Genomic DNA, 25,147 nt, shown 5'->3' on the forward strand with positions numbered 1-25,147 from the left:
GTATTAAAATAACCAGTTGTTAGACACCAAATAGTCATAGTTTAAAATATGCTGAATTGTTGTTACACAAATTCATTACTTTCCTATTCTAAATTAGTTTTTTAATAAAAAATAATAATAATGTGTTCAAAACCCAAATTTAAAGTGTTTCTCCGTGTATAAATAACACTCATGTTTCAAAATAAGTGAAACACCTCAGCAACATGTTAAATTATGGCTGTTTAGTGCTTAATATCAAGTTTTTTCCCAATATTTTCTCCAGGTAGAAATATTTGTTTTGTACATCTCCCCCCCCCCCCCCCCCCAAAAAGGAATGCTTATACTGCCACTATTACAGTAAATGGGATAGGATAAAAAATATATATATAGGGCAATCCATCCTGCAACCTCAAGTGAATGGGTTAGCCACTGACCTACACCTAGCTCTCATAAATGTTCTAAATATACTGATGTCCAAAAGAAACTTTACCAAGAAAAATTTATTCAATTTTCTTTATAATTTGGTTAATGAAAATAAAATGGTGGTTAAATGTGTTTCTGCTTTTATGGAATGAAATTTTATTTCCANCACATGCCAAAATACACACTCTCATGGTAAGTTTCTTTTAAGTATGTTTTAAATATAAAACTGATGTTATTTTGATGTACATGGGGGCGTTATTCATTTTGGTTGTCTAAATGCTGTATATTTAATGATGCAGTACATGGGGGCGTCAGTATATGAACATTTTAAAGGTTTTATAAATGCTGATGTTATTTAATGATGCAGTACATGGTTAAATAAAGGATATGAAACAAATAAAACCGCCCCAGTGGACAGGGTTCAATCTTTACACATAAAAATATATATTGTTTATCGTCTTAGTGTATATAACTAGGTTATACTCACTCGCAAGTTTATTTAATACATCTGTTAAACTGATGTGTTACATTCTAAGTTTTAGACAGAGTAAAATATTTTCAGCTATGACAGAATTTTTTAAATCATTAACATGCATGTTGCTTACAACTGTTTGCTTAAATTATCAATTTTGGTAAATCCAATACATTCCTAGCCTAGTCGCTCTTTATTTTCAGTAGTTAAAAAAAAAAACTATTTCGGAAACTAGGGTCAATTTTTTTTTTTTTATATATATAAATCTCATTATTGTCACTAAGGCCAAACAAAATATGTTGTGAGTCTCTGGTCAGCATGTTTGTTGATTTTGTCCCTGTGAGTCAACTTCTTCTTTTTTCACGCGGTATCTAAAAGAGAAACAATTTTGACCCAGTGTGTCAACTTTTTTTTCTCTCTCTCTCTCTCTCATGGTAGATCTAACAGCACCATCCATACCAGAAATAATGCCGTGTCACTTGAAGTAATAATATTGTGATGCACCATGACATTTTGGGTTCAAATGAGCTCGTTGTCGTGGCTATATGAAAAATGTGATGGAAAGCATTTAAATAAAGTACATATACAAGAGAGAAAAAATGCATCACTGCATCTATTTCAGACCAGAGACCGACTATATTTTGGGGAGCCTAACAAGGCAAATATTTTGTTTTAAAGGCACACACCCTAGTTTCAACTCATAAAAATGGACACAAGTTTAGTTGATCTACAAACCTGTAACACACTTGGATAAAGTTACAACAAAGTGAAACAAGCGTCTGTGACGTTAAAACCTGAAAATATCCTTAAAAAAAAAAAAACTAGAACTCGAATCAATAATCGCTACTACTTAGATGCAGGTACTTTTTTAAAAATATGAAAAATGCATTTTGTGATATTAGAAACAACACGATGACCAGAAACACTTCGGTTCTATGGAAATGGATAATCTAAACAATAAAATATAGGTAATGTTTGATTTTAGTGATAATAAGCGGCTTTAATGGTGAAAAATATGCTGTAGTGTTTAAAAACTAGGGTCTGTCCCTCTAAAAGTTGATCTGAACATTCTCATGTTTATGTGAAGTTATGTTGTTTGTTCTCTGTCAGTACATGTATTCATGGTCTATACTATATTGGTGAATGTTATTTTATACTGTTAAATAATGGTAGATTACATGTACAAGTATTTACAAGTTGTTAATTTATTGGATGCTTTCTGTCTGTGCCTTATCAATATTCTTGTTATATCTCTCTTGTGCTGTTATTTATATACTATGATTTTTTAAAAATAAAAATCCTCACTGTTTACTGTTAAAATATTTCATCTCATTCCAAAAGAATGAAATTAAAATATTTTTTTTTTACTTTTTGTTTTCATTATTTATTTTGTTAATGTAAATGTTTGCATTTTTTACATTTTCTGTACAAATAATTTATTACTCAGGGGTCGAACTATTGCTATCCCAACTGGTTTTTGATGGTCAACATCACTACGGGCTGGAAGATTAGTTTTTACAAGTCATCCCATCGGACCAGCAATTATTTTACATTTATATTCTCACATTATTTTCAGTCAATTGTTTTGTCTGGCAGGTTTTGATTTGGGCTGGCAGAATTTGTAGCTCGTTGGACTGAATATCCTTTGACCAATTTCGACCCCTGTTACTGTTTTTAAAAAACATTATGAAGCCAATTTATAGATTGTCAGCTATCATTTCCTAGTATGTATACATTTGTAACAGTGGTTATCAGAGCTAGATTAACAGACTGGTTGGCTGTAGCTTATTTTAAAAGCTTTAAGGGAAATATAAGTGAAAAATTGGCCATGTTTTGCTTGAAACATGAAATTTTGTAATTACACCATTTTATATTCTACCAGATATATAACTAAAAACTATATATATTTTTTATTTTAAAGCCAAAGGTACAAGTTCTCTTTTTAAGTGATGGGCTACTGGCCATGACTTATGTGTGTATCTTATTCTAGCTCTGATTTAGATGAACTTATTTAAAAAATAATAATCCAGAAAGCTTTTCTGTTCAGTTATTGGGTAATAGAGCAATTTGGTTTTTGGTAAGTAGACAAATTTTATGTTGGTATAAGAATGAATCACTTTCTGCTTCATGTTGGGAATAAAACCGTCTTAATATTCTTGGAATTTGTGTTCAATTTATAGCCAAAGTCCACTATTTAAACTTCAAGATAAAACTTATCTGGTTCATGATTTTAATTCAGCCTTTTAGTATGGTGCACACATTCATTGGCATTTCTAGAGGAGGTCACATGGGTCCTGCGACTGCCATCCACAGCCCGTTTGATGACCCCTTTTTAATGAAATTCATCATATTGCTTTCCATAATGACTGACTGGACATGTGGGTGAACAGGTGTGGCCTATGGATATTGATACTAGGTGCTGTCAGAGGAGTTGGCTATGTTTTCTCCACCCCTAAAACATAATAAACTTTTAATGACGCACCATACTTTTTCTTCACTGCTGGTGATTGCATCTTCAAAGCAATTTTGAATAAAATAAAACAACATTTTGAGTTTTTAAATAGAGAATAATACATGAGTGGCCGTCGGATACCATTTATCTCACAATGAGTTGTTTTAAAATCTAACAAGCGAAAGCAAGTCTGATACATTTTTAAATGAGTTGTGAGATAAATGGTATCTTATGGACACGAATGTATTATTCTATTTCTTAAATATCCTCAAAAACCAGGTTTTAAGCAAATTTTAACATCTTTATTGACTAAAAGATATTTACAACCCTTTGCACTTGTAGCTGACTTACACGTCACAGACACATGATTGCCAGGTTAATTATACCTCACATTGTAATCGATTTCCACTGTGCTGTTTTTTTTATTGGATGTATGGCATTGGTGACCTGGTCATCACCTAGGAGCAGCCAGTCGTCGTATGTCTGGAAATTGGTGACACATGTACGTGTGTAAAGAACTTTATCAAACATAACGCATGGTGTTCTCACCAACGGGTGTGTAAGTACATGAACATTCGTATCAATACTTAAGATGTTATCTACCGAGTAACAGTACATGAACATTCGTATCAATACTTAAGATGTTATCTACCGAGTAACAGTCCCGAATTGGCTTGGTGATTGTTTTTCCTTCAGTATCCAATTAACAAGTAAATATAATGTTCTGCGTTACACACGGTAATGTGATAAATGTCTTGTGTTAGCATCCTTTATGGGTGTATACCGCGACGTGAAATCCCATAAAGGACAATAGTAATATGTGGCTAAAACGGCTACATACAGTGTATCAGTCGACATACACCATGGATATAAATCAAGTCTGGCTTAAAGTAAATGTGGAGTGGGTCTAGTCGGACCTTTGGTCGAAGTCGCAAAAACGTCCAGGGGCTATAGGTGCCTCTTCCAGATCCTGTCTTCTTCCGGGGAACGGCGGTGGGTTCTGGCAACAGAAGGAGTCGCTGCCAAAGGTTTAGCCGCCGGTTTTGGCTCCCCCTGTGCGATTCCTGGTCCACGTTCTTATCCTCCTCCATCTTCCAGTCATCCAGATGGCAACGGGTCCCCGTACACCAAGGTCACGGAAGCCCGTGACCCGGTATACGTGACCCGGTATTCCAACAGCGCATGGTAGGAGTCATAAGTCCCCCCAGGTGGGGTCATAACGCAAGAGTGCATTGACATACGTCCATCCTCATCGTGGTAGCCAATGATTCGAAGTCGTGTAGTGCCGTTAAATCCACTTTTTTTGCCCGTTGCTGATGTCCCCTTTTTAATGAAATTCATCAGTATTGCTTGGGAGTCAGAACGTCCCATAATCCATCATTTGATATACTGTGATAACTGTCTTGTGTTACCACCTTTGAACAGGTGTGGCCTATGGATATTGATACTAGGTGCTGTCAGAGGAGTTGGGCTATGTTTTCCACCCCTAAAACATAATCCAGAACTATTTAATGACAGCACGTCATACTTTTTCTTCACTGATGGTAATGTGCTGTCTTCAAAGCCATCTTGAATAGATGTAAAACAACATTGTTTATTTTTCAAATAGCAGAATAATACATGAGTTCTGGGCCAACAAGCTTTTAGCCATTTAGTCCAGAGTGATTTGTTGGGAGTCAGAACGTCCAGCTTTATCCATCATTTGATATAATGTGATAACTGTCTTGTGTTACCACCTTTTATAGATGTCTTGTGGCATTGTTTATTATTCATCATCCAGCATACGGTGATAAATGAGTTCTGGGATCATCAACAAGCTTTTGAAGCCATTAGTCCTATTTGTTGGGAGTCAGAACGTCCAGCTTTATCCATCATTTGATATAATGTGATAACTGTCTTGTGTTACCACCTTTTATAGATGTCTTGTGGCATTGTTTATTATTCATCATCCAGCATACGGTGATAAATGAGTTCTGGGATCATCAACAAGCTTTTGGAGCCATCTAGTCCAGAGTGATTTGTTGGGAGTCAGAACGTCCAGCTTTATCCATCATTTGATATAATGTGATAACTGTCTTGTGTTACCACCTTTTATAGATGTCTTGTGGCATTGTTTATTATTCATCATCCAGCATACGGTGATAAATGAGTTCTGGGATCATCAACAAGCTTTTGGAGCCACTTAGTCCAGAGTGATTTGTTGGGAGTCAGAACGTCCAGCTTTATCCATCATTTGATATAATGTGATAACTGTCTTGTGTTACCACCTTTTATAGATGTCTTGTGGCATTGTTTATTATTCATCATCCAGCATACGGTGATAAATGAGTTCTGGGATCATCAACAAGCTTTTGGAGCCATCTAGTCCAGAGTGATTTGTTGGGAGTCAGAACGTCCAGCTTTATCCATCATTTGATATAATGTGATAACTGTCTTGTGTTACCACCTTTTATAGATGTCTTGTGGCATTGTTTATTATTCATCATCCAGCATACGGTGATAAATGAGTTCTGGGATCATCAACAAGCTTTTGGAGCCACTTAGTCCAGAGTGATTTGTTGGGAGTCAGAACGTCCAGCTTTATCCATCATTTGATATAATGTGATAACTGTCTTGTGTTACCACTTTTATAGATGTCTTGTGGCATTGTTTATTATTCATCATCCAGCATACGGTGATAAATGAGTTCTGGGATCATCAACAAGCTTTTGGAGCCACTTAGTCCAGAGTGATTTGTTGGGAGTCAGAACGTCCAGCTTTATCCATCATTTGATATAATGTGATAACTGTCTTGTGTTACCACCTTTTATAGATGTCTTGTGGCATTGTTTATTATTCATCATCCAGCATACGGTGATAAATGAGTTCTGGGATCATCAACAAGCTTTTGGAGCCACTTAGTCCAGAGTGATTTGTTGGGAGTCAGAACGTCCAGCTTTATCCATCATTTGATATAATGTGATAACTGTCTTGTGTTACCACCTTTTATAGATGTCTTGTGGCATTGTTTATTATTCATCATCCAGCATACGGTGATAAATGAGTTCTGGGATCATCAACAAGCTTTTGGAGCCACTTAGTCCAGAGTGATTTGTTGGGAGTCAGAACGTCCAGCTTTATCCATCATTTGATATAATGTGATAACTGTCTTGTGTTACCACCTTTTATAGATGTCTTGTGGCATTGTTTATTATTCATCATCCAGCATACGGTGATAAATGAGTTCTGGGATCATCAACAAGCTTTTGGAGCCACTTAGTCCAGAGTGATTTGTTGGGAGTCAGAACGTCCAGCTTTATCCATCATTTGATATAATGTGATAACTGTCTTGTGTTACCACCTTTTATAGATGTCTTGTGGCATTGTTTATTATTCATCATCCAGCATACGGTGATAAATGAGTTCTGGGATCATCAACAAGCTTTTGGAGCCATCTAGTCCAGAGTGATTTGTTGGGAGTCAGAACGTCCAGCTTTATCCATCATTTGATATAATGTGATAACTGTCTTGTGTTACCACCTTTTATAGATGTCTTGTGGCATTGTTTATTATTCATCATCCAGCATACGGTGATAAATGAGTTCTGGGATCATCAACAAGCTTTTGGAGCCACTTAGTCCAGAGTGATTTGTTGGGAGTCAGAACGTCCAGCTTTATCCATCATTTGATATAATGTGATAACTGTCTTGTGTTACCACCTTTTATAGATGTCTTGTGGCATTGTTTATTATTCATCATCCAGCATACGGTGATAAATGAGTTCTGGGATCATCAACAAGCTTTTGGAGCCAAATAGTCCAGAGTGATTTGAGGAGTCAGAACGTTTTTTTAATCATTTGATATTTGTAATTAATGACTTGTGTGTACCCTTTTATAGATGAAATATAATCCAGCATAATTAATGGTTCTTTATCATCAACAATAATGGATGAGAGGATGTTGGGATAAAGGGTTTTTTTAATAAAGGGATATTTGGTTAATTAATGAATGGTGTACCATTACATATAATTTTGAGACATGGTTTAGGGATGAGAGGATAAAGCATTTTTTAAAGTAACAGGGATATTTGGTTAATTAATGAGTAGTTTTACCATTACATATAATTGTGACAAATGGTTTAAGGATGAGAGGATAAGGGGTTTTTTTTAATAACAAAGGGATATTTGGTTAATTAATGAATGGTTTAAATGGTTTAAGGATAAGAGGATAAAGTTGTTGGGTTTTTTAAATAACAATGGGATATTTGGTTAATTAATGAGTACTTTACCATTACATATAATTGTGACAAATGGTTTAGGGATAAGAGGATAAAGTTGTTGGGTTTTTTAAATAACAATGGGATATTTGGTTAATTAATGAGTACTTTACCATTACATATAATTGTGACAAATGGTTTAGGGATAAGAGGATAAAGTTGTTGGGTTTTTTAAATAACAATGGGATATTTGGTTAATTAATGAGTACTTTACCATTACATATAATTTTTACACATGGTTTAGGGATGAGAGGATAAAGTCTTTAAAAAAATAATAATGATGTTGTGCAAATCATTGCTATTTTCATCTTCAGATGCTAGGAAATAGCTGTTGAGGATATTTATAAAATGTGAAGAAATTGGTTTTACACCCATTCCATTAAATAGCTCACCCATCCCACTTGAAATATCTTTCCTCTTGGCATGGGCATTTTCACACATTTCTCTTGTTGCTAATGGAAAAATGTAGGGTGTTTTCTCGGAGTCAGAATTACCCATAATTAATTAATCAATGTGCTCTAGTGGTGTCGTTAAACAAAAACAAAATTTCACACATTTCAATTGATGTGTTTTGCATGATTTTGACAGTAACACAATTAGAAATTTACAAAATTAAAAATTAATTACCAAGTCGCTGAATTCATCAGGTAAATATTGCCATTCCAGCTCAAGATGTTGAATCCGTTATAGTCCAATATGTGCGATATCTTCACTTCATTCCTGTTTTCGCCCAACATATCGGCCAATACCAAGTGACTGGTGACGTCTGTGTACATCCACATTAATTTGTGATTTGTAAAGTAATTATATAGTAGAACATGGGGCAATTTCACAAAACATCGTAAGTTTACGTCTGCAACTAGCATTTATACTGGTATAATAGCCCAAAATATACCCCTCGCCAAACTATACCTGGGGTATGAACTGGACTAGCCCAGAATATAATCCGGGGTATAAAACAGGCTAGCCCAGAATATACCTCTCTAGTCTGTATTTCAATGTCCAGAGGGGTTTTTTTCCCATCATAATTTATATATTTTGGGCTAGAGAATATGGAAATATCTTCTAAAATGACTAATCTGTGATAGTTTTATTTTTATGAAAGCAATAGTTGCTTTTCTTTTAAAGTGTTTATTATTATTATTATTTATTTATTTTGTATACAGGTTAGTTTGGTGGGGGGTATATTTTGGGCAGTTACACCGGGCATTCATTTACAAATGTTTAACATCTATTTCACGAAGAAAATTACATCATTAATGAAACTGGAGCAATTTACGGACAAAGGAAAATGAAATATGTGTATTTCTAACTATATTTGTTGTACTATAATAGTAATAAGAATTGTGGTTTAGTAGTAGATTTACGTTTACATGCAAAACTAGACTTACGATGTTTAGTGAAATTGGGCCCTGGCCTTGACCTTAACATTTTTCAGTGGTAGCCAGGAATCAGGTTATAAAATCTGATAGCCCTCAGTCAAAATTGGTAGCCCAATAATTTTAATAAATTTATAAAAAAAGCAAAATCATTTATTTTTATTTAAACATGTTTTAGGTGGGGGTTTTAGGGGTTTAAATGTCTTGGTAATTCTGGAGTAACCGGATGTGCAGCAAAAAAAAATCTAGTACTCAGGTGGACTACTGGGTTTAGACATCTGGTAGCCCATGCAAAAATCGGTAGCCAAAACAGCCCGAGCTACCACCAAGATTGAGCCCTGTAGAATCTTGTTGGCTTGAACAGGAACGGTCAAACATACTGCTACACTCAAACTAAGAACAAAGATTTGAACGTGGAATGGTCAGACATACTGCTACACTCAAACTAACAACAAAGTCTTGAACGTGGAATAGTCAAACATACTGCTACACTCAAACTAAGAACAAAGTCTTGAAAGTGGAACGGTCAGACATACTGCTACACTCAAACTAAGAACAAAGTCTTGAATGTGGAACGGTCAAACATACTGCTACACTCAAACTATAGTCAAACATACTGCTACACTCAAACTAAGAACAAAGTCTTGAACGTGGAAAGGTCAGACATACTGCTACACTCAAACTAAGAACAAAGTCTTGAACGTGGAATGGTCAGACATACTGCTACACTCAAACAAAGAACAAAGTCCTATTTTTATTTAAAAGGTTTTAGTTTAAAATGTCTTAAAGTGAGTAACAGACCTGCTAGTACTCAAACTATTTAAACATACTGCAAATTAAAGAACACTTGGTCAAACATACTGCTACACTCAAACTAAGAACAAAGTCTTGAACGTGGAATGGTCAAACATACTGCTACACTCAAACTAACAACAAAGTCTTGAACGTGGAATGGTCAAACATACTGCTACACTCAAACTAAGAACAAAGTCTTGAACGTGGAACGGTCAGACATACTGCTACACTCAAACTAAGTCAAACATACTGGAACTGGAACAGTCAAACATACTGCTACACTCAAACTAAGAACAAAGTCTTGAACGTGGAAAGGTCAGACGTACTGCTACACTCAAACTAAGAACAAAGTCTTGAACGTGGAATGGTCAGACATACTGCTACACTCAAACAAAGAACAAAGTCCTGAAGGTTTTGTTTAAAATAAAACCCTTTTATTCTGCAATTAAAGAACACTTGGGTCAAATACTAGCCTTCTCTCCCATGACTATGTCAGTCCTATCTAAGGGAAGTCGGTGTAATTAACAATATTTCACTCAAACCGGTAATCTAGTAAATTTAAAATAATAACAATACACCCATTACGTTGCTTATTAGAAAGAAAGACATGTTTTATTTAACGATGCACTCAACACATTTTATTTACAGTTATATGGTGTCAGACATATGGTTAAGGACCACACAGATATTGAGAGAGGAAACCCGCTGTCGCCACTTCATGGGCTACTCTTTCCGATTAGCAGCAATGAATCTTTTATATACACCATCCCACAGACAGGGTAGTATATACCACGGCCTTTGATATACCAGTCGTGGTGCTCTGGCTGGAATGAGAAATAGCCTAATGGGCCTACCGACGGGGATCGATTCCACACCGACCGCGCATCCAGCGAACGCTGTACCACTGGGCTATGTGCCACCCGTGTGTTGCTTATTAGAAAGAAAGAAATGTTTTATTTAACGACGCACTCAACACATTTTATTTACGGTTATATGGCGTCAGATATATGGTTAAGGACCACACAGATATTGAGAGAGGAAACCCGCTGTCGCCACTACATGGGCTACTCTTCCGATTAGCAGCAAGGGGTCTTTTATTTGCACTTCCCACAGGCAGGATAGCACAAACCATGGCCTTTGTTGAACCAGTTATGGATCACTGGTCGGTGCAAGTGGTTTACACCTACCCATTGAGCCTTGCGGAGCACTCACTCAGGGTTTGGAGTCGGTATCAGGATTAAAAATCCCATGCCTCGACTGGGATCCGAACCCAGTACCTACCAGCCTGTAGACCGATGACCTGCCACGACGCCACCGAGGCCGGTATGTTGCTTATTAGATGCATACCCGGGTATACATATAGATGCAGTGCAATACAAACCTGATCAAATTGGGGATCATTATGTGCAGTGTCAATTCAGTCTTCGACATTATTCAAGATGTTTAAATAGCAATAGCAAAAGTTTGTTTTGTTTAACAACACCACTAGAACACATCGATTAATTAATCATCATCATTGTTAAACAAAACAAACTTTTTACAGCAGCCTATTTATTTTAGGATACAAGGCTCGGTGATGAAGTAAAAGTAAACATTTGTTTTGTTAACGACACCACTAGAGCACATTAATTTATTAATCATCAGCTATTGGATGTCAATCATTTGGTCATTTTTACATAGTTTTAGAAAGGAAACCCACTACATTTTTCCATTAGTAGTAAGGGATCTTTTATATGCACCATCCCACAGTCAGGATAGCACATACCACAGCCTTTGATATACTAGTCATAGTGCACTGGCTGGGACGAGAAAAATGGGCCCACTGACGGGGATCGATCCTGGATTGACCACACATCAACCGAGCACTTTACCACTGGGTGATGTTCTTCCCTTGATAAAGAAGAAGGAGCCAATGTTTTTTACATTACTGAGAAATTGTGTCAATTGTTGTAGGGGGGTGAGGGTCGTTGTTTGCTAAGTGTGGCCATATAACATATGATTATAGTCTATAGATAGAGGATACTCCCCGAGTGTCTTGTGATATCATAATTTATTAGCACGAGTTAATAAAAGTATGAAATCTGAGGCTTGCTGGTAAATTATGATATCACAAGACACGATGGGTGTATTCTTTTTATCATCTATTATCATTCTTTTTATTTGCAACAATTGTAAACAATGTTAGTAATGTGGATTGAATTTGGTAGTGGAAGACTCGTTAACTAGCAGAATGACAGTGGCGTGATGTCACTAATGAAACATACACAGTGACGTGTATCAAAAGAATCGATATCTCCTAGGAGAATATCACAGGAGATATTGCAAATTATAGTGCCAGTGACATCTCCTACAAAAGCCTTTAATGGATGATAAATTATGATATGAACATGTGTTATACGAACTATATGGAATGAAAAATACTATAAAGATTTAATCCTGACATTGTCATGCTGTTTTCGGAGAATAATATTTCTTAAAAAAAAATTCTTCAAGATTCTTGGAAGGTACGGCTCTATTGGTGTACTGAATGTATCAGTGTATACCTAAATCATGTAGAATAACTTTAGAATCTATCAAATGACTAAAATCTTTTAGTTGTCTAGATATTTTTGGACACAGTGAAAAGGTGAAAAAACTAGATATTCAGTGAATGGAGAAATTTTCTTTCCTTACATATTCGATCGATAGTTAACCCGAAGCACTCATCACAGTAGCCCTCGATGATCTTTGTTTCATTTCCATCATAATGTCGCTGCATTAGCTGCTTTCTGTCTTTCCAGTAAATTAATCTGCAGACATAACAAAACGCAATATTATGGTAAGAACTGTTTCAGAATTGGTCACATGGGGAGTTGGAGGTGGGGGTGGGTGGGGGTGGAGGGTGAGAAAAATATTTTGTTGCCATATATCATCAATCTCGGCTATAAATCATGTCCCATGTCTCATGTAATGTGGTTAAAGGGACATTCCTGAGTTTGCTGCAATTTTTAAGATGTTATCAACTAACAAAGACTTTTTAACAATTGTAATTACATATCAAATATATTTTTCTGCATAACATATTAGTGGCTGTATATTAAATGTGTTTCTGTTCGTTCTAATATTTATATTAGCGTAAATTTCATTTTATTTCCTAAAATCTTTTTTTTTTTCCGTATGTACAAAATTATTTGAAGACAAAATCCAGTTTGGGCTTCTTACAAATATTAAGATGACCAGAAACACATTGAATATGCAGACACTGATATTCTAAACAAGAAAAAATATTTAATATGTAAGTTTAATCGTAGAAATATTTTATTAGTCGGAAACATTTTGCAATGCAGCAAACTCAGGAATGTCCCTTTAAGATAGAAAAAAGCCTGAATCTACCGAGAGTTATTGATCTTGCACTCTTCACACTTCATCGTGCACTCTACCACTAAAACTGCATCTTTCCCCCATTGTATTACTAAAACCATCACACTTCAGTGAGCACTCTACCACTAAAACTACATCCTTCCCTCACTGCATTACTAAAACCATCACACTTCAGTGAGCGCTCTACCACTAAAACTACATCCTTCCCCCACTGCATTACTAAAACCATCACACTTCAGCCAGCTCTCTACCACTAAAACTACATCCTTCCCCCATTTCATTTCTAAAACCATCACACTTCAGCCAGCTCTCTACCACTAAAACTACATCCTTCCCCCACTGCATTACTAAAACCATCACACTTCAGTGAGCGCTCTACCACTAAAACTGCATCTTTCCCCCACTGTATTACTAAAACCATCACACTTCAGTGAGCACTCTACCACTAAAACTACATCCTTCCCCCACTGCATTACTAAAACCATCACACTTCAGCCAGCTCTCTACCACTAAAACTACATCCTTCCCCCATTTCATTTCTAAAACCATCACACTTCAGCCAGCTCTCTACCACTAAAACTACATCCTTCCCCCACTGCATTACTAAAACCATCACACTTCAGCCAGCACTCTACCACTAAAACTACATCCTTCCCCCACTGCATTACTAAAACCATCACACTTCAGCCAGCACTGTACCACTAAAACTACATCCTTCCCCCACTGCATTACTAAAACCATCACACTTCAGCCAGCACTCTACCACTAAAACTACATCCTTCCCCCACTGCATTACTAAAACCATCACACTTCAGCCAGCACTCTACCACTAAAACTACATCCTTCCCCCACTGCATTACTAAAACCATCACACTTCAGTGAACTCTCTACCACTAAAACTACATCCTTCACCCCACTGCATTACTAAAACCATCACACTTCAGTGAGCGCTCTACCACTAAAACTACATCCTTCACCCCACTGCATTACTAAAACCATCACACTTCAGTGAGCTCTCTACCACTAAAACTACATCCTTCCCCCATTGCATTACTAAAACCATCACACTTCAGCCAGCTCTCTACCACTAAAACTACATCCTTCACCCCACTGCATTACTAAAACCATCACACTTCAGTGAGCACTCTACCACTAAAACTACATCCTTCACCCCACTGCATTACTAAAACCATCACACTTCAGTGAGCTCTCTACCACTAAAACTACATCCTTCCCCCACTGCATTACTAAAACCATCACACTTCAGTGAGCTCTCTACCACTAAAACTACATCCTTCACCCCACTGCATTACTAAAACCATCACACTTCAGTGAGCTCTCTACCACTAAAACTACATCCTTCCCCCACTGCATTACTAAAACCATCACACTTCAGTGAGCGCTCTACCACTAAAACTACATCCTTCCCCCATTTCATTTCTAAAACCATCACACTTCAGTGAGCGCTCTACCACTAAAACTACATCCTTCACCCCACTGCATTACTAAAACCATCACACTTCAGTGAGCGCTCTACCACTAAAACTACATCCTTCACCCCACTGCATTACTAAAACCATCACACTTCAGTAAACCGCTCTACCACTAAACCTACATCCTTCACCCCACTGCATTACTAAAACCATCACACTTCAGCCAGCTCTCTACCACTAAAACTACATCCTTCACCCCACTGCATTACTAAAACCAGAACACTTCAGTGAGCGCTCTACCACTAAAACTACATCTTTCACCCCACTGCATTACTAAAACCATCACACTTCAGTGAGCGCTCTACCACTAAAACTACATCCTTCACCCCACTGCATTACTAAAACCATCACACTTCAGTGAGCTCTCTACCACTAAAACTACATCCTTCACCCCACTGCATTACTAAAACCATCACACTTCAGCCAGCTCTCTACCACTAAAACTACATCCTTCACCCCACTGCATTACTAAAACCATCACACTTCAGTGAACTCTCTACCACTAAAACTACATCCTTCACCCCACTGCATTACTAAAACCAGAACACTTCAGTGAACTCTCTACTACTAAAACTACATCCTTCACCCCACTGCATTACTAAAACCATCACACTTCAGTAAGCGCTCTACCACTAAAACTACATCCTTCACCCCACTGCATTACTAAAACCAGAACACTTCAGTGAACTCTCTACTACTAAAACTACATCCTTCACCCCACTGCATTACTAAAACCAGAACACTTCAGTGAACTCTCTACCACTAAAACTACATCCTTCACCCCACTGCATTACTAAAACCAGAACACTTCAGTGAACTCTCTACCACTAAAACTACATCCTTCACCCCACTGCATTACTAAAACCAGAACACTTCAGTGAACTCTCTACCACTAAAACTACATCCTTCACCCCACTGCATTACTAAAACCATCACTCTTTAGTGAACTCTCTACCACTAAAACTACATCCTTCACCCCACTGCATTACTAAAACCATCACTCTTTAGTGAACTCTTCCAGCTAGTGCACCACAACTGGTACATCAAAGGCTGTGATATGTGCTATCCTGTCTATGGGATAGTACATATAAAAGATCCCTTGCTGCTAAACAAAAAGAGTAGCCCATAAAGTTTCCTCTCTCAATATTTGTGTGGTCCTTAACCATATGTCCAACGCCATATAACAATAAATGAAATGTGTTGAGTGCGTCGTTAAATAAAGCATTTCCTTCTTCTTCTAGTAAACTCTCTACCACTAAAACTACATCTTGCACCCTACTTCATTACCAAAACCATCACAGTTCAGTGAACTCTCTACCACTAAAACTACATCCTGCATCCTACTTCATTACCAAACCCATCACAGTTCAGTGAACTCTCTACCACTAAAACTACATCCTGCACCCTACTTCATTACCAAACCCATCACAGTTCAGTGAACTCTCTACCACTAAAACTACATCCTGCACCCTACTTCATTACCAAACCCATCAGTTCAGTGAACTCTCTACCACTAAAACTACATCCTGCACCCTACTTCATTACCAAACCCATCACAGTTCAGTGAACTCTCTACCACTAAAACTACATCTTGCACCCTACTTCATTACCAAAACCATCACAGTTCAGTGAACTCTCTACCACTAAAACTACATCCTGCATCCTACTTCATTACCAAACCCATCACAGTTCAGTGAACTCTCTACCACTAAAACTACATCCTGCACCCTACTTCATTACCAAACCCATCACAGTTCAGTGAACTCTTTATCACTAAAACTACATCCTGCACCCTACTTCATTACCAAACCCATCAGTTCAGTGAACTCTCTACCACTAAAACTACATCCTGCACCCTACTTCATTACCAAACCCATCACAGTTCAGTGAACTCTCTACCACTAAAACTACATCTTGCACCCTACTTCATTACCAAAACCATCACAGTTCAGTGAACTCTCTATCACTAAAACTACATCCTGCAACCATGGCATTACCCAAACCGTCATGCTTCAGTGAACTCTCTACCACTAAAACTGCATCCTGCCCTCTCACACAGATACACACACACACACACACACACCCATACACACACACCCATACACACACATACACACTCTCACAACACACACACACACACAGATATACACACACACACTCACTCACACACTCACACACACACCATACACACAAACACACTCACACACACACACACATACACACACAACAAACACAAACACATACACACACACACACAAACACACACACACACTCATACACACACACACACACACACAGATACACACACACACACATACACATACACACACACACACAGAGATACACACACTCACACACAGATACACACACACACTCACACACATATACACATACACACACACACACACACAGATACACACACAGACACACACACACACACACAGATACACACACAGACACACACACACATATACACACACACAAACTACATTACCAAGACCAGTGGGCAAAAAAAAGGTTTACCTGAGATCTGGGGAAACCTCTATTTCTTTATAAGAAGGATTTTCACCACCTTGTTCAACAATTGTAGTTACACCACTGTCGATGTCCGCAAAGCCAATGTGAGGCTTTCCTATAGACATATCACAATAGAAAAGTCGACGATTTTTAGTGTCGAGAGCAACCTGATAAGTGAAAATACCTAAAACAAAACAGCACATTAATTACACATGGATATATTTACATTTTCACAATGTGGTTATGAAAATAAACTGATGCATTGCTAAGTTAAGTGGAGCGGACGTAGCCCAGTGACTCTCACCCAGAGCCCAGGGGCTGGACATAGCAATGTGACTCTCACCCAGAGCCCAGGGGCTGGACGTAGCAATGTGACTCTCACCCAGAGCCCAGGGACTGGACGTAGCCCAGTGACTCTCACCCAGAGTCCAGGGGCTGGACGTAGCAATGTGACTCTCACCCAGAGCCCAGGGGCTGGACGTAGCCCAGTGACTCTTACCCAGAGCCCAGGGGCTGGACGTAGCAATGTGACTCTCACCCACAGCCCAGGAGCTGGACGTAGCCCAGTGACTCTCACCCAGAGCCCAGGGGCTGGACGTAGCAATGTGACTCTCACCCAGAGCCCAGGGGCTGGACGTAGCCCAGTGACTCTCACCCAGAGCCCAGGGGCTGGACGTAGCAATGTGACTCTCACCCAGAGCCCAGAGGCTGGATGTAGCAATGTGACTCTCACCCAGAGCCCAGGGGCTGGACGTAGCCCAGTGACTCTCACCCAGAGCCCAGGGTCTGGACATAGCCCAGTGACTCTAACCTAGAGCCCAGGGGCTGGACGTAGCCCAGTGACTCTCACCCAGAGCCCAGGGGCTGGACGTAGCCCAGTGACTCTAACCCAGAGCCCAGGGGCTGGACGTAGCAATGTGACTCTCACCCAGAGCCCAGGAGCTGGACGTAGCCCAGTGACTCTCACCCAGAGCCCAGGGGCTGGACGTAGCAATGTGACTCTCACCCAGAGCCCAGGGGCTGGACGTAGCCCAGTGACTCTCACCCAGAGCCCAGGGGCTGGACGTAGCAATGTGACTCTCACCCAGAGCCCAGAGGCTGGATGTAGCAATGTGACTCTCACCCAGAGCCCAGGGGCTGGACGTAGCCCAGTGACTCTCACCCAGAGCCCAGGGGCTGGACATAGCCCAGTGACTCTAACCTAGAGCCCAGGGGCTGGACGTAGCCCAGTGACTCTCACCCAGAGCCCAGGGGCTGGACGTAGCCCAGTGACTCTAACCCAGAGCCCAGGGGCTGGACGTAGCCCAGTGACTCTCACCCAGAGCCCAGGGGCTGGACGTAGCAATGTGACTCTCACCCAGAGCCCAGGGGCTGGACGTAGCCCAGTGACTCTCACCCAGAGCCCAGGGGCTGGACGTAGCAATGTGACTCTCACCCAGAGCCCAGGGGCTGGACGTAGCCCAGTGACTCTCACCCAGAGCCCAGGGACTGGACGTAGCAATGTGACTCTCACCCAGAGCCCAGGGGCTGGACGTAGCAATGTGACTCTCACCCAGAGCCCAGGGGCTGGACGTAGCAATGTGACTCTCACCCAGAGCCCAGGGGCTGGACGTAGCCCAGTGACTCTCACCCAGAGCCCAGGGGCTGGACGTAGCCCAGTGACTCTCACCCAGAGCCCAGGGGCTGGACGTAGCCCAGTGACTCTAACCCAGAGCCCAGGGGCTGGACGTAGCCCAGTGACTCTCACCCAGAGCCCAGGGGCTGGACGTAGCCCAGTGACTCTCACCCAGAGCCCAGGGGCTGGACGTAGCCCAGTGACTCTAACCCAGAGCCCAGGGGCTGGACGTAGCCCAGTGACTCTCACCCAGAGCCCAGGGGCTGGACGTAGCAATGTGACTCTCACCCAGAGCCCAGGGGCTGGACGTAGCAATGTGACTCTCACCCAGAGCCCAGGGGCTGGACATAGCCCAGTGACTCTCACCCAGAGTCCAGGGGCTGGACGTAGCCCAGTGACTCTCACCCAGAGCCCAGGGGCTGGACGTAGCCCAGTGACTCTAACCCAGAGCCCAGGGCTGGACGTAGCCCAGTGACTCTCACCCAGAGCCCAGGGCTGGACGTAGCCCAGTGACTCTCACCCAGAGCCCAGGGGCTGGACGTAGCCCAGTGACTCTAACCCAGAGCCCAGGGGCTGGACGTAGCCCAGTGACTCTCACCCAGAGCCCAGGGGCTGGACGTAGCAATGTGACTCTCACCCAGAGCCCAGGGGCTGGACGTAGCAATGTGACTCTCACCCAGAGCCCAGGGGCTGGACGTAGCCCAGTGACTCTCACCCAGAGTCCAGGGGCTGGACGTAGCCCAGTGACTCTCACCCAGAGCCCAGGGGCTGGACGTAGCCCAGTGACTCTCACCCAGAGCCCAGGGGCTGGACGTAGCCCAGTTGTAAATACAACCAGCTCGATGCACTGTCGGTCTGGAATCGATCCCCATCAGTGGGCTATTTGTCATTCTAGCCAGTACACCACGACTGGTATATCAAAGGCTATGGTATGTACTACCCTATCTGTGTGATGGCGCATATAAAAGATCCCTGGGTTGGAGTCAATACCATGATGCGAACCCAGTACCTACCAGGCTTAATCACTACACAGGGGTGGGTGGTAGTCCAGTGGTAAAGTGCATGCCTGATGCGCAATCGGTCTAGGATTGATCCCTGTCGGTGGGCCCATTGGACTATTTCTCATTCCAGCCAGTGCACCACAACTGGTATATCAAAGGCTGTGGTATGTGCTATCCTGTATGTATATGGTGCATATAAAAGATACCTTGCTACTAATGAAAAAATGTAGCAGGTTTCCTCTCTATGACAGTGTCAAAAATTACCATATGTTTGACATCCAATAGCCAATGATTTATAAATCAATGTGATTTAGTGATGTCGTTAAGGAAAGAAACTTTTTTTTTAATCACTACACTACCAGTCAGTCTGTGAAATCTTTATTTTATACATTTTCAGAATGTAATTCATTGCCTGAAGTGTGACAGGTCACAATATTGATCGTCCTTTGTAAAAAAAAGAAGATTTTCTCTCATTCCAACTAGTACCTCACAACTGGTATATCAAAGATCATGGTATGTACTGTCCTGTGCATATAAAAGATCTGTTGCTGTTAAGAGTAGCTGCCTATCTTTTTCTCTTGACAAAGTGTCAAAATAACCATATATATTGGACACCAAACCCACTAATATTATCAGAATCATATAAATTTGTTTAATTTTAAGGACTAAGGTGTACACCTGCCCCCTTAAATGCAGAATAACCCCAAATTCTTCATACATATATTAAAAAATTGTCAAAGATGACACTATAGAGAGAGATTAACATCAAATTGTTATGCTAGCACAGCTTGCAAAAAATGACAGAAACCCCTATTCCGAGATCCACCCTAGGATGCATTTTTAAAATACAGTGAAACCCCTCTAAACCGGACACCCATGGGAGCAAGTAAAAAGTCCTGTTTTAAGGGGTATCTGGTTTAGAGAGGTTTTCTTCTGTACTCAACAGGGCTCACACTGGAACAAAATCTATTTTAACCAATTTTCAGAATTGTATATGGTATTGCCTTGAAACATTTTCAAAAGTGGTTAATTTAAAGAAAATTTTATTAGCCAAAGACTGACTGATATTTAGCAAGAGATTGTGAAAAACATCTCGTTTGAGGGAATTCCGATTTACATAAGGGTCCGGTTTAGAGGACTTTCACTGTACATCTAAAACCCCAGAATCATCAAAATCCACATCAAAAACACACTTGATGTAGAGACATAAAGGGCCGAATTTATAAAGCCTGTTTATGTCTTACACGTGTGTATCTACATGCATTTACAATGCTTAAACACCTGTGTTTAAGAAAAACAGGCTTCGTAAAAAATTTAGCCCCAATTTTTTAAGCCAAATATTATAGGGCAAGTGTTAATCAGAATTAACATAAAATATTTCCAGAGAACTGTAAGTACCTTTACATCTGAATGAAAAACTTTTATCCAGTATCAAAACTGAATCTCTGCACAATGCAGAGTCAAATGGGCATTTGGCAAAATAGTGGTCGATTCCATGCATCTCTATCTAGTGCCTCGTCTATAGGACAGCCACTCCCAAAGAAATCTTTTATTGGACAAAACATCCTTCTTGCAGTGCTCAAAGTGGACTGCCACTCACAGACTAGTTTACTAAATCAAAACTAGCACATGACAGCTCATTGGAATAAATATAGATGTGATGACATGCACTTATGAATCACTGTCAAAACAGTGACAGTGATATCAGGTGTTCACAAAAGATGAGCATATCCTGCCCCACCAGTGGTACCTGTAATGCGTACTGCCACCACAGCTGTCAAGTTCGTCACTTGGTCTAAAATGATGAATAAATGTGAAAGAGTTTCACCAAAGAGATGAAAAAGTATGTAAAAGTATGAAAAATTTGCCTGATGCACGGTCTGTCTAGAATTGTCGTCTGTCAGTAGGCCCATCGGGCTATTTCTCATTCCAGCCAGTGCACCAGGGGTGGGGAAAAGACCTTTTTTCCCGGTCTAGGACCGATTCTCGATCTCTGAGACCTTTTGTCATTCTAGTTGGTCCAAAGCACCTGTCCATTTCGATTATTGGAACAAATTCCTATCGTCAAGTGGACCGGCCTGCCCAGACATTGGTATCTCATGCATGATTTAAAATAATAAATAAATAGTGGTCAATATGGCTGGTGTTTCAGACATTTGTGATTTTAAAGTCTGCCTAAGTATATTGCCAGTCACTGAAGTCGGACCTACAGTAGTGTCAATCAACTGCCACTAGGCTACTCATTTGTCAAAGTCGCTGAGCCGGTCAAGAGATTAAACAGATGTTAACGATAGCACCATTCTTGGTTTAGAGAGCCATCAAGTTATTACACTCCAATTAAAACAAAGGACCCACTGAGTGCACCATGCCTGACTGTAGGATGGTGCATATAAAAGATCCCTTGCTACTAACGGAACAATCTTGTCCTGGATGGATGAGCCGGCCGAGGACAGCACCTGTGCCCATGACAGGCGTGTGCCACAACAGCTTGTTCTGAGGGTGCACATAAATCCGTATGACTATGACTAATGGAAAAAATGGCATGGCTTTTCTCTCTGAGACTACCAGTATATGTGAAAATTACTAAATGTTTGACATCCAGTAGCCGATGATTAATAGTGTTGTTAAACAAAACAAACTTTAAAATATGGAATAGCATCAGACGTCATTTATTTGTACTTAACTGAAAGTTGATTGTGGGTGTTAAATACGTAATAAACTGGTGGGGGTGGCTTAAGAGTCATTTCAAGTTACATCACCCTTTCTTCTGTTGCATATTACAAAAAAAATACTAACAAATGTCTTACCTGAAGCAAGAATCTTTTTATCATTTCCCTTGAGGTCTGATGAAACTAATCTGTGTTTCTTGTCGTCTATCCAGTAAGCCCGCCAGGTGGCAATGTCGATGTTCAGGGATATCATTCGTTCTTGGGCGTCTAATGTCTTTACCCAAGTTCCATCAGAGACATTATAAACATGGATTTTTTGGTGAATGACCTCCGTGAAGAGCATAATCCATGATGAGTGTTTGCCTGAAATTACCATAGTAGTCAGTGTGTCACCCAGAATCAGTGCCGGATTTATAAGAGGCCAAAGTGGGCAATTGCCCCGGGTCCCCTGCCAGAGGGCCCTCCAGACTAAGGACTTCCTTTATTAAAAAAATGTAATAGTTATAAAATTTGGGGGTTTTTTTATTTGTCATATAATTTAATTTCTGTTGAGGGGCCCCCGAACCTGAAGTGCCCCGCCCCCCCCCAAGGTCTAAATCCGGCCCTGCCCAGCATCATTTGTTATAGTATTATACACTATATAAGAATTAATTTTCCTTTATATTCATGTATAACAGTCTCTTAGAGCAGGACGTAACCAGTGGTAAAGCACTCGCCTGATGTACAGTAGGTCTAGGATCGATCCCCATCGGTGGGCCCATTGGGCTATTTTTCATTCTAGCCAGTGCACCAAAGGCTGTGTTATGTGCTATCCTGTCTGTGGGATGGTGCATAAAAAAGATCCCTTGCTACTAATGAAAAAATGTAGCCAGTTTCCTCTCTAAGATATGTATGACATTCAATAGCCACTGATTAATAAATCAATGTTCGACCCCTGTTACTGTTTTTAAAAAACAAAATGAAGCCAATTTATAGATCTTAAGCTATTATTTCCTAGTATGTATATTTTAATTCAGCCTTTTAGTATGGTGCACACATTCATTGGCATTTCTAGAGGTCACATGGGTCCTGTGTCTGCCATCCACAGCCTGTTTGATGTCCCCTTTTTAATGAAATTCATCATATTGCTTTCCATAATGACTGATTGGACATGTGGGTGAACAGATGTGGCCTATGGATATTGATACTAGATGCTGTCAGAGGAGTTGGCTGTTTTCTCCACCCCTAAAACATAATAAACTTTTAATGACGCACCATACTTTTTCTTCACTGCTGGTGATTGCATCTTCAAAGCAATCTTGAATAAAATAAAACAACATTTTGAGTTTTTAAATAGAGAATAATACATGAGTGGCCGTCAGATACCATTTATCTCACAATGAGTTGTTTTAAAATCTAACAAGCGAAAGCAAGTCTGATACATTTTTAAACGAGTTGTGAGATAAATGGTATCTTATGGACAACAGTAATAAACAAACTAAGAATAATATAGAAAACTATAAAGGTTTGGCCATTCTACAATGGAACGCTAAAGGCCTGAAATCCATGGGCCATGGAGACGAGATTAAAAAATATGTTAAGAACACTAAACCAGTTATAGATGTCATATGTATCCAAGAAACCTGGCTTACCACTGATAACCAAAATAAGGTTAAAAATTAAAAATACTTTACAAGTTATAATATTCCAGGTTACTTTGGGGTTTTTTATAATAATAATTTCACATCTAGGGGAGGAATAGCTACTTTCGTCAGAAATGACCTGTCCTACTCCCGCATCCCACTGCAAGATACACATACTAATATTGAGGTCTTGGGCATTACAGTTCATGGTGGGACTGAAAAAACATTGACATTTATAACTTTTATATTCACCTAGGCAGTCTACAATGTAAACTTACGATCAATAGCTACCTGGATTCTTTAGCTAAACTAAATAATAATAAACTAATTATTCTAGGGAATTTTAATAGCCGAAATATTTTATGGGGATCTAATTACACGGATAAACAAGGGGCTATTATAGAACAGTTTATGGAAATAACTAAAGTTACTTGTATCAATGATGGTACACCGACATTTTACTCAGATGCCTACCACTCCTGGACGTGGCTGGACCTCACCATGGTATCAGACGGGATGGCCCCTAAATGTGAGTGGCAGGTCATGAATTACTTTAACAGTGATCACCTCCCTTTAATTACCCACTATAATCTTAATGGGGCATGGAGGGAACCAACTAAAGTTAAAGATAAATGGAATTTCAATAAAGCAGACTGGCCAGGTTTCTTTCAACTATACTCTAATCTTAATATAGACAACATTAGAAATAAAAATATAGATATTTTTAATAAAAATTTGACTGAGAATATAATTAATATAGCCAATAAAACTATTCCAATATCTAACGCTAAAATTAAATATAACTCAGTTCCGTGGTGGAGTGATAAAGCTAAACTCACCAAATTTAGAAATAAAATGCGTAAAAACTACCAAAAAAATAAAACCCAAGAAAACCTTAATTACTTTAAGGAAAGCAAATATAAAGTAACACTAGAAATCTGTAAAGCTAAAAAAGAATCATGGATGAATTTCTGTTCATCACTTAACAATAAAGCAAACTGTAAAGATGTCTGGTCAAAGATAAAACGCATCCAGGGAAAACCAGTCCCAAAATCGTCTCTACTTAAATCTAATAAATTATATACTAATAACCAACAAAAAGCCACAGTTTTTGG

At 39.6% G+C, this 25,147-nt stretch overlaps 1 protein-coding gene across 2 annotated transcripts; it reads right to left on the reverse strand.

Moving 5' to 3' along the window:
- Positions 1-708: 708 nt before the first annotated feature.
- LOC121388334 (low-density lipoprotein receptor-related protein 1B-like) lies at positions 709-24,037 on the reverse strand. 2 transcript variants are annotated; one of them, XM_041519633.1, is made up of 5 exons: positions 23,665-24,035; positions 22,549-22,773; positions 17,132-17,309; positions 12,429-12,544; positions 709-1,245 (listed from the first exon to the last, which is right to left on the reverse strand). In XM_041519633.1, the coding sequence occupies exons 1-5, from the start codon at positions 23,756-23,758 to the stop codon at positions 1,235-1,237; spliced, it is 624 nt and encodes a 207-aa protein (XP_041375567.1). In that variant the 5' UTR covers positions 23,759-24,035; the 3' UTR covers positions 709-1,234. The 2 variants fall into 2 exon arrangements, with proteins under 2 accessions (XP_041375567.1, XP_041375566.1); XM_041519632.1 differs by lacking the exon at positions 709-1,245 and adding an exon at positions 2,191-3,326 and having other exon boundaries at positions 23,665-24,037.
- Positions 24,038-25,147: the final 1,110 nt, after the last annotated feature.

Source organism: Gigantopelta aegis, chromosome 14 (genome assembly GCF_016097555.1).
Source record: "Gigantopelta aegis isolate Gae_Host chromosome 14, Gae_host_genome, whole genome shotgun sequence".
Classification (NCBI taxonomy): domain Eukaryota; kingdom Metazoa; phylum Mollusca; class Gastropoda; order Neomphalida; family Peltospiridae; genus Gigantopelta; species Gigantopelta aegis.